This window comes from Ornithorhynchus anatinus, chromosome 12 (assembly GCF_004115215.2).
Source record: "Ornithorhynchus anatinus isolate Pmale09 chromosome 12, mOrnAna1.pri.v4, whole genome shotgun sequence".
Taxonomy (NCBI): Eukaryota; Metazoa; Chordata; class Mammalia; order Monotremata; family Ornithorhynchidae; genus Ornithorhynchus; species Ornithorhynchus anatinus.
In genome coordinates this window covers 49,075,769-49,085,874 of record NC_041739.1, presented here as the reverse complement: position 1 = coordinate 49,085,874, position 10,106 = coordinate 49,075,769, and the positions used below count along the sequence as shown (strand labels likewise).

The window sequence follows — 10,106 nt, the reverse complement described above, 5'->3', positions numbered from 1 at the left end:
TTTTGAGGGTAGTAAATTATTTATTAGAAGTTTAAAAAGAAACACCATTTTCCTCCCCGGCAGATGAATAAAATGAATAAAACATTTATATGTACAATATGGCACGACGGACAGCTCTCTCTCTCTCTATATATGTAAAGACAGACAGATGATTATAAACTGCTTTGAGGAATAAGGACAGTGCTCTGAGTTGAGAATAATCCCGAAAGGAAACCTAGGTTATGTACCAGCCTGTCCATCGAAACCCTTCACAGGGAAGCACAAGGCTTTCATCGACGACCCAGAACTGAACGTCGTCACTGAAATCCGCTCCGCTGGCAACACGGGACTCAACGATGCAGAGAAGTAGAATATGGAACCGAGAAGACCAGCGCGTCTTTCGGCCAACAAGAAGACAACGAGCCGAGAGCCAAACTGAAGCCCGACGGAGCGAGAGTCGTGCCCTCCGGTGCTCGGAAATCCTCCGCGGCTACTGGATCTACCGCAGAATCGCGCCCAGCTCCCCGAGAAGTTGCAAAAGTGTCACCTCGGACTCGGTTAGTGACAAGGAGGCCCCGGAACAACAAGCTCACGGCACCGGAGAATCGCAACATGGCTCCGCTGGGTGGGACGCGAGGGGAGAATGGAGGGCGGCAGGGTGTCCAAGCAGCTGTTGAATGGGTAACTACAAGCATGGAGGGCAAACGCTTTTAAGACGAGAGAAACGTAGCCCACAGCTCCACCGTGTGATACAGCGTTCGGGAAGAACACGAGGGTAAGCAGAACAAGATGGTGGACAGGACCCGGGAGAAGGACCATCCTCCTTGAGTGGGGACCTTGGGAACATTTTGATCCCAAGAGGCAGATTAGAACAGCACCGCAGGCCTTGCAAATGATAGCAAACAAGTGGACGTGCCAAGGACGTTTTTTACACGCGCACGGAGTGGAACGGAATGTTGGTCTCAAACTTTGGTCCCATCCTATAGAGGGATGGGATCTCACCGTCGTGGACGTCATCTTCACGTGGGAGGTGCCGAGGGAGGCCACCTTTCCTTGCTTTCAAAAACAGAGAATAATAAATATCGAAGGCCACCGAGAAGCCAGAAACCTCGCCCGGAGACCGAGAACCGCAGGGAATTTGTGTTTGGCGATGGGGAAGGGGGTCTGTGGTCTGCCCGTGATTGAGCCTCGGTCAATGTGCCGGAATTCCCAGTTGGAACACACTCTCTGAGCAAAGTTCCCGGCGAGGACGGGATGAACTTTCTGACACCTGAGAAGACAGGAAAGACTTCAGGTTAGGAAGCACTCTCTGTCCAAGTTCGAGAAGCACCTAGAAAACCTTCCGTTACAACGGGATGACAGGCATTTACAATAACAACGCTTGCGGCATTTGTTGAGCGTTTTCTATGTTCTGGATAGTGCACTAAGCGCTGGGGTAGATACTGAGGCAGGGACTGCATCCAACTTGATTCGCTGGTATCCACCCAAGCGCTTAGTATAGCACCTGCCACATAATAAACGTTCAGTAAATACCGCAATGGTTAATGTACCAGATAATCAGGTTGGACACAGACCAAGTCCCAGGTGGGGCCTGCAGTTTTAATCTCCTTTTTACCGATGAGGTAACTGAGGCACGGAGAATTAATTAGGGTACTTGTCAAGCGCTTACTATGTGCCAAGCGCTTTTGTAAGCGCCGGGGTAGATTCAAGTTAATCAGGTTGGGCACAGTCTCTGTCCCACATGGGGCTCACACTCTTAATCCCCATTATACAGATGAGGTAACTGAGGCCCAGAGAAGTGAAGTGACTTGCTCAAGGTCACCCGGCAGACTTGTGGTGGAGCCGGGATTAGCACCCAGGTCCTCTGACTCCCAGCTTCCAGGTTTTTCGATTAGGCCAGGCCGCTTCCGAGGACTAAAGACTGTTTTTATTACAATATAATCAGATCAGTCCTTGTCTCGCCTAGGGCTCACGGTCTTAAGGGGAAGGCGAACAGAGGTATTTCAGCGTGGCTCAGTGGAAGGAGCACGGGCTTTGGAGTCGGGGCTCATGAGTTCGAATCCCAGCTCTGCGACTGTGGGCGAGTCACTTAACTTCTCTGTGCCTCAGTTCTCTCATCTGTAAAATGGGGATGAAGACTGTGAGCCCCACGTGGGACAACCTGATTCCCCTGTGTCTACCCCAGCGCTTAGAACGGTGCTCGGCACATAGTAAGCGCTTAACAAATACCAACATTATTACTATTATTATCCCCATTTACAGATGAGGAAATCAAGGCTCAGAGAAGCTGAGGGATTTGCCCACGGTCAGTCATTCAGTCAGTCAACCGTATTTATTGAGCGCTTATTGTGTGCAGAGCATCTACTAAGCACTAAGGAGAGTACATTATAACCATAAACGGACACATTCCCCGCCCACAGGGATCAGATGGCAGGCAAGTGGTGGAGCAACTTCCGCTAGGCCAGGCTGCGTCTCAAATCCCCACTGCAGAAATGCGAACAGTAATCGCCCGTCAAGATGCCGTTTTGGTTCAGGTGACAACGGGAGGGAGCCCAGGATAATGGTGAGGGAAAGAAACCGTGCAGTGTCCACCCTGCTGTCTCAAGAAACACGTGGGGTTCTTCTTCCTTGGGCAGAAAAATTGCTGATTGCTTCTGCCAATTCCTCTCTGCCTAAATGGAGAGCGGCCTTAGAGAAAGCCCAGCTAATCCATCCATCCATCCATCCATCCATCACTCAGTGGCATTGATTGAGCCCCTACTTTGTGCAGAGCAGTGTGCTCAGCGCTAGAGCAAGTCCAGCAGAGTAGGAGGCCTCATTCCGGCCCCCGAGGCAGATATACCAGCCTCGTACGTTGGTGCGGCTCGCCGCATTTTACCGAGAGTGTGTCCTACGGCGACGCGGGCCGAAGGGGAGGCTCGAAGTACGCATCGTCACAGTGCGGGTCCTCCCTGAGGCAAGTGGTAGCCAGAAGCCGGAAGCCGGAGAGGAGTCTCTCCTAGCCCTAAGGATCCGGATCCCAAGAGGAAACAGAGAGGCAGCGTGACGTAACCGATAGAGCCCCGGCCTGGGAGTCAGAAGGTCATGGGTTTTAATCCGCTCGTCTGCTGTACGCCCTTGGGCAAGTCGCCTAACTCCTCTGGGCTTCAGTTACCTCATCAGTAAAAAGGGGACTGAGACTGTGAGCCCCACGCGGGACAGGGGCTGTGTCCTACTCGATTTCCTTGTATCCACCCCAGCGTTTAGTAGAGTGTCTGGCACATGGTAAGCGCTTAACAAACAGCATGATGATGATGATGATGATTATAATACACGGGCCCAGGGGAAATCGCTCCAGGTCTCGGGAGGCTGGGCTTGGGCCACACACAGTCCAGGGCTCCCCGGCAACCTGCACTATAATGGTCCGGGCTCCAAAGTTTCCCCGCGGTTGCCGGGGTCTCCTGCAGCCTGAATTGCTGGGCCACACTCCGTGAACGCCGCATTGCCGCGGTGGACACTCTCGGGCCCTCCCCGCTCCCCCCACCCCTGCCCCGCAGCCTATAGGACAGTAGCAAACACTCCGGACTCCTCTTCAGCCTGCGCTACTGCAGTTCACAATCTAAGCTCCCCTGCGGCCCTGATGAACTCATTTCTTCTGGCACCTCCGCTGCAAAAAACCGTCTTTGCCAAACGGGCTGCCGGGTCTTCCGCGGAACAAGCCGCCTGCTCTCCGGGTCGCAACCGAACTCGCAACGAGAGGACGCCCGCAAGTCGCTCCCGGCTTCCCGTTCCCGGCTCCCCTATCCCATCTCCCGAATCCCATCGGATCCCGGCAGCAGAGGTCCACGAGAGACGCAGCTCGCAGAATGGAAGCAGAAAACTTACGCGTCAGTTGCCCAGGTGTGGAGACCATCCGTCCGGCTGTCAGTTCTTATTTTTCCCTTGAGCTGACTGCTCTCCTACGAAACAGAAGATGGGCTTGGCTCCCTGAGCCCAGAAATGGAACGAGGCCCGCTACATCACTTTCCAGGCCGCCCTTTCAGAGCGAGTTTAATTTCCCGAGGATAGTATCAGCGGCCGACAGGTTGCCTCTCAGTAGTACGGTCGGCCCAGACTTCTAGCTTTTCCTAATGATAATAATAGTGATATTTCTTCCGCACTGTCCGTGTGCCCAACACTGACCTAAGCACTGGGGTAGATACAGGATCATCAGGGTAGATACAGGATAATCAGCATAGACATAGTCCGTGGCATTTGCTTTTCGGTTTATTTGTTTCTATGGTATTTCTTAGGCACTTACTATATGCCAGGCACTGTATTAAGCAGTGGGGCAGTCCACATCCCACACTGGGCTCTCAGTCTAAAGGGGAGGGAGAACAGATAGTTAATCCCCATTTTACAGATGAGGAAACGGAGGCACAGAGAGGTTGCAACTTGCCTACTGTCACCCAACCGGCAAGCAGCGGAGTCAAGATTGGAACACACATCTCTTGTCTCTCAGTCCTCAGCTCTCTTCCTAGAGTGGCCCAGTGGAAAGAACGGGGGCCTAGGAGTCAGAGGACCCGTGTTCTAATCATGATTCCAAGCCGCGTCTGCTGTGCGACCTTGGACAAGTCACTTAACTTCATTGGGCCTCAGTGACCTCAGCTGTAAAATGGGGATTAAGACGGTGAGCCCCCATGTGAGACACGGGCTGCCCCAGGGCTTAATGAGTGCCTGGCACAGAGTAACTGCCTAACAAATACTACAAAAACAAATAATCCAAAAAACAAATATCATTATAAAAAAGGTTCCCTGACACTTAACTTTCAACACAGAGATGTATTTCATCAGCTGTGGGTGTACTGGACTCTGGTCCATGGATGTCAGTCAGTGAGTTGATGATAATAATGATAATAATAATAGTTACGCACTTACTACGTGCCCAACACTATACTAAGCACTACGGTAGATGAAAGATGATCAGGTCAAACACAGTCCTCGTACCACATGAGGCTCACAGTCTTCGTAGGGGGGAAAGCAGGCATTGAATCCCCATTTAAAAAATGAGGAGGCTGAGGCACAGGGAGGTGAAGTGACTTGCCCAGGGTCACACAGCAGGCAAGGGACAGAGGTGGGATCAGAATCCCGGACCTCTGACTTCCAAGCTCATGCTCTTTCCCCTAGTCTGTCCTGCTTCTCCCCGATGCTGTCAGCTGTCTCCCAGGTTGTCCATTAACTGTGACCAGGGCCAGCTTCAAACATCTTCATAATAATAATAATAGTATTTGTTTAGTGCTTACTATGTGCCAAGCACTGGGGTGGATAAAGCTAATCAGATTGGACTCAGTCTCTGTCCAACACGGGTTTCCCAGTCTCACTCTCCATTTTCCAGTTGAGGTAACTGAGACCAGAGAAGTGAAGTGACTTGCCCATGGTCATCCAGCAAGTATTTGGAAGAGCTGGGATTAGAAGCCATGGCCTTCTGTCCCCGGGGCCCCTGCTCTTTCCACTACGCCGCGTTGTTCCCCGAAATACCTGCCCCTTCAGCTCTCCCGCCTCTTCCCCGTCACATCATCCCCCGATCTGGAAACCCGGCCTTTGGCCACCTACCTCCTCCCTCCTCCGCCATCAAATGGCCCAGCTATGGCCCACGGCCACCTGCTTTGCAAAACGAGTCTTTTCCGCCGGTGTCTGCCCCCACAGTGGAGAAGGCCTTACCAGTTTCAGGAGAAAGCGTCTTCACCGTCAGGAGTTTAACACTCTCTTTATCCGACTGGGGCCTGTTAAAGAAAGAGTCGAATTAATTCATTCACTCACTCGTATTTGTTGAGTGCTTTCTGTACACAGAGCTGTGCTAAGCGCTTGGGAAAGTACAATACAACAATAAACCGTGACATTCCCTGTCCACAGATGAGCTTGAAGTCGGTGGGGGCGGGGTGGAACAGATATCAGTGCAAATAAATCAAATGTCAGCTATATACATAAGCGCTCTGGGGCGGGGAAGGGCAAAGAGAGCAGGTCAGAGCAACGCAAAAGTGGATGGAGATGAGGAAAAGTGAGGCTTGGTCCGGGAAGGCCTCTTGGAGGAGATGGGCCTTCGATGAGGCTTTGAAGGTGGGGAGAGTAAACGTCCGTCGGGTTTGAGGAGGGAGGGCGTTCCAGGCCAGAGGCGGGATGTGGGCGAGGGATCAGCGGCGAGACAGGCGAGACGGAGGCCCAGTGAGAAGGTTAGCGCTAGAGGAGCGAAGCGTGAGGGCTGGGTCGAAGAAGGAGAGAAACGAGGTGAGGTAGGAGGGGGCAAGGTGATGGAGACCTTTAAAGCCAACGGGGAGGAGTTTTTCTCTGATGCGGAGCTGGATGGGCAACCGCTGGAGTTTTTGGAGGAGCGGGGTGACATGTCCTGAACGTTTTTGTAGAAAAATGATGCAGGCAGCAGAGCGTAGTATGGACTGGAGTGGGGAGAGGCAGGAGGCTGGGAGGTCAGCAAGGAGGCTGATGCAATCATCCAGGCGAGATAGGATGAGTGACTGTAGCAGTTTGGATGGAAAGGAAAGGGCGGATACCGAGCCAGAGCTAGCCCCCCCGCAAAATCCCGGAGCATCCTGTCTATGCGGGAAAGTTTCCCCGTAAAGTTAATGTTGGGAAGCTTCTTGTGGGCGGGGAACGTGTTTACCGACTCCGCTGCACTGGACTCTCCCAAACGTTCAGTCCAGTGCCCCGCACACACCTTGAGGGCTCAGTAAATACCACGGATGCCGATGAGGAAGTCTTTTCCCCTAATCCACCCGGGGATCGAAACTTCGAGAGATATGATGCTACTTACTGGTCAGTTCCGTTGTCCGGTGACCCTAGAGGAAGAGACAGAGATGAGTCACTGACATGACCCGGAGTTTTCCCAGAGAAGAAACCAGATGATGTCCATTCTAGCGTGAAAGGGGACGATGGGTGGGGGAATCGGTTCCCACTCAGTGGTCCCACTGTCAACTGAAGGCGGTTTCCCTTAGGCAGCGTCTTTCTGAGTCTCTCAGGTCCACGGGCTGGGAACCCATCGCAGGCTTTCATCTACCGCCGCATCAAACAGAAACTCCTCGCCTTTGGCTCTGAAGCATTCAATCCCCTTGCCCCCTCCTACCTCGCCTCGCTACTCTCCTAGTGCAACCCAGCCCGCACACTTCCCTCCTCTAACGCTATCCATCACACTTTACTTCCGTCTCATCCATCTCGCCGCTGACCTCTCGCCCAAGTCCTGTCTGCGGCCTGGAACGCCCTCCCGCCTCACATCTGACAGACGATGACTCTACCTCGCTTCAAAGCCTTATTAAAGGCCCATCTCCTCCAAGAGGCCTTCCCTGATTAAGCCCCCCCTTTCCTCTCCTCCTTCCCTTCCGGGTCACCTTGACTTGTTCTTTTTATTCATCCCCTTCCCAGCCCCACAGTTCTTATGTACCTATCTGTCATTTTATTTATATTCACGTCTTTCTCCCCTTCTAGACCGTCAGCTTGTTGTGGGCAGGGGATGTGTCTGCTATATTGTTATTTTGTACCCTCCCAAGTGCTTAGTAAAGTTCTCTGCGCACGGTAAGCGCTCAATAAACGTGACCGACTTACCTGTTGACCGACTGACACGATCCTCCCTCTAGACTGTGAGCTTTCTGTGGGCAGCGGATGTGTCTACCAACTCTGTCGCATTGTACTCTCCCAAATGCTTAGTACAGTGCTCTGCACAGTCAGGCTCAATAAATACTAGTGTTTAAATTCCAGTGACTTCACCATGGTGATGAAAACTGTGGTATTTGCAAAATGCTTACTGCGGGCCAAACGCTGGGGCAGATGCAAGACCAAGCAGGTCAGACGCATCTGACCCATTCAATCTAAGGGAGAGGGAGAACGGGGGTTGGATCTCCACTATTCGGATGGGGAAACTGAGGTACAGAGCAGTTAAGTGGTTTGCCCCAGGCCGACATTAGAACCCACATCCGGGTGGAACCCGCCGGAACTGTAAACGGGGGTGAAACGGTCCCGGGGGAGAGAGACGGGAAGATGCTGAGCAGGGAGATTGTGTGGCCGCCTTGGTGTCCCCCCGACTGACGTCGGCCGCGGGGAAGCACGCGGAACGAGAGGGGGACTGGGGCAGCGGGAGAACTGGGGAGAAGCAGCGCGGCTTAGTGGAAAGGACCCGGGCTCGGGAGTCAGAGGACGTGGGTTCTAATCCCACCTCCGCCTCTTGTCTGCTGTATGACCTTGGGCAAGCCGCTTCACTTCTCTGGGCCTCAGTCACCTCGTCTGCAAAACGGGGATTAAGACCGCGAGCCTCACGTGGATCAACCTGCTTACTTGGTTATCTACCCCAGCGCTTAGAACGGTGTGTGGCACGTAGTAAGCGCTTAACAAATACCAGCGTTATTATATTATTATCGACTCTGGGAAGGGAAGTTCCAAAGAGGCTGGAGCGGAAGCAGCCCCTGCCTCCACCTCATCGGGACACCTATTCTGGGACGGGCTCATTCCCGAGGCCCCAGTCGATCAATCGATGGTGATTATTGAGCACTTACTGTGTGCAGAGCACTGCGCTACACACTTGGGGGAGTCGATAAAGACGTTCCCCGCCCACTGTCCCCAGACGAGATCCCCTTCTCCTCCTTTTGCCTGAAGGGAGGGAGAAAATTCCCAGTCATCAGGTCCTTCCCCTTCCCCTCCTCGGCTCCCAAGGACCTAGGGTCAGGAGTCAGACCCCCGGGGGTGCTGGGAGGGGAGGCTCTTCCCGTACAGAGACGTTCATCACTTACCCGGGTCCTTCTTCCGGTACATCCGATACAAACCCACCAGGATGAAAACCAACAGCGTGATCACTATCAGGGTGATGACCACCGGCAAAATCACACCTAAGAGGAGCCAGGGAGAAGGTGTTACTCTGGGCAACACTGTCGCCCCAAACCGCATAACTGCCATCTGAGAATGATGAGAAACAGCGAGGCCCAGTGGACAGGACACCGGGTGAGAGTCCGAAGACCTAGGTTCTAATCCTGGCTCCGCCAGTTCTCTGTTGCGTGACCGTGGGCAAGTCACTCCACTCCTCTGGGCCTCCGTTACCTCATCTGGAAAATGGGGATTGGGAGTGTGAGCCTCATGTGGGAGCTGGACTCTGTCCAACCTGATTAACTCGTATCTATTCCAGTGCTTAGTACAGGGCTTGGCGCATAGTAAGTGCGTAACAAGTACCGTTATTGCTATTATTATCTGAGAAAGCGATGCTTAATTTGGATCGGGCCCTCTGTCCATTCTGTCTCCTGCGCTAAGATGCTTGATGGGGGGAGGGGGGGGAGGGGGATGGAGAAGCAGCGTGGCTCAGTGGAAAGAGCCCGGGCTTGGGAGTCAGAGGTGGTGGGTTCGAATCTCGGTACTGCCGCGTGTCAGCTGTGTGACCGTGGGCGAGTCACTTCACTTCTCTGTGCCTCAGTGACCTCATCTGTAAAATGGGGATTAACTGTGAGCCTCACGTGGGACAACCTGATGACCCTGTATTTTTTTTTTTTGTTAAGCGCTTACTATGTGCAGAGCACCCTTCTAAGCTCTGGGGTAGACACAAGGGAATCGGGTTGTCCCACGTGGGGCTCACAGTCTTCATCCCCATTTTACAGATGAGGTCACTGAGGCACAGAGAAGTGAAGTGACTCGCCCACAGTCACACAGCTGACAAGTGGCAGAGCCGGGATTCGAACCCATGACCTCGGACTGCAAAGCCCGTATCTCCCCCAGCGCTTAGAACAGTGCTCTGCACGTAGTAAGCGCTTAACAGATACCAACATTATTATTATTATGGAGGGGGCTTCCAACACCCTTGTCTTTCCCCGCCACATCCCACACTTTCTCATCACGGACCACTCCACCACGAACCAGCCTAGCAATCGAAGGGATTGACCGAACACTTCCTCGGGAAGGGGCACTGTGCTAAGCGCTCAGGGGAGTACAATTTGTAGACACGACCCCTGACCTCAGAGAGCTCCCTACCCAAATCCTCCCTCTCTCCCCCTTTTACTTTAAACGGTTTCACCTGCCTCCACGTCCCATCCCACCCTCAAGCCAAGGGACTCTTTTTCTCCCTGTCGGGATTCCAGCGGATCCGGAGAAATTCCCCTCTCCGAAGGAACGTTCCCACCTCTCCCGTA

At 53.1% G+C, this 10,106-nt stretch overlaps 1 protein-coding gene across 2 annotated transcripts in view; it reads right to left on the bottom strand.

The window, feature by feature from the left end:
* EMCN (endomucin) overlaps positions 1-10,106 on the bottom strand; it is an 86,041-nt gene continuing 75,935 nt past the window's right edge. For both annotated transcript variants that reach the window (XM_029077131.2, XM_029077130.2), the window contains exons 6-10: positions 8,727-8,822; positions 6,764-6,788; positions 5,659-5,720; positions 3,844-3,917; positions 1-1,249 (exon numbers count right to left, since the gene is read on the bottom strand). In XM_029077131.2, the coding sequence (XP_028932964.1) occupies positions 3,883-3,917; positions 5,659-5,720; positions 6,764-6,788; positions 8,727-8,822 (218 nt within the window). In that variant the 3' untranslated portion in view covers positions 1-1,249; positions 3,844-3,882. The remainder of the gene's footprint in view (positions 1,250-3,843; positions 3,918-5,658; positions 5,721-6,763; positions 6,789-8,726; positions 8,823-10,106) is intronic.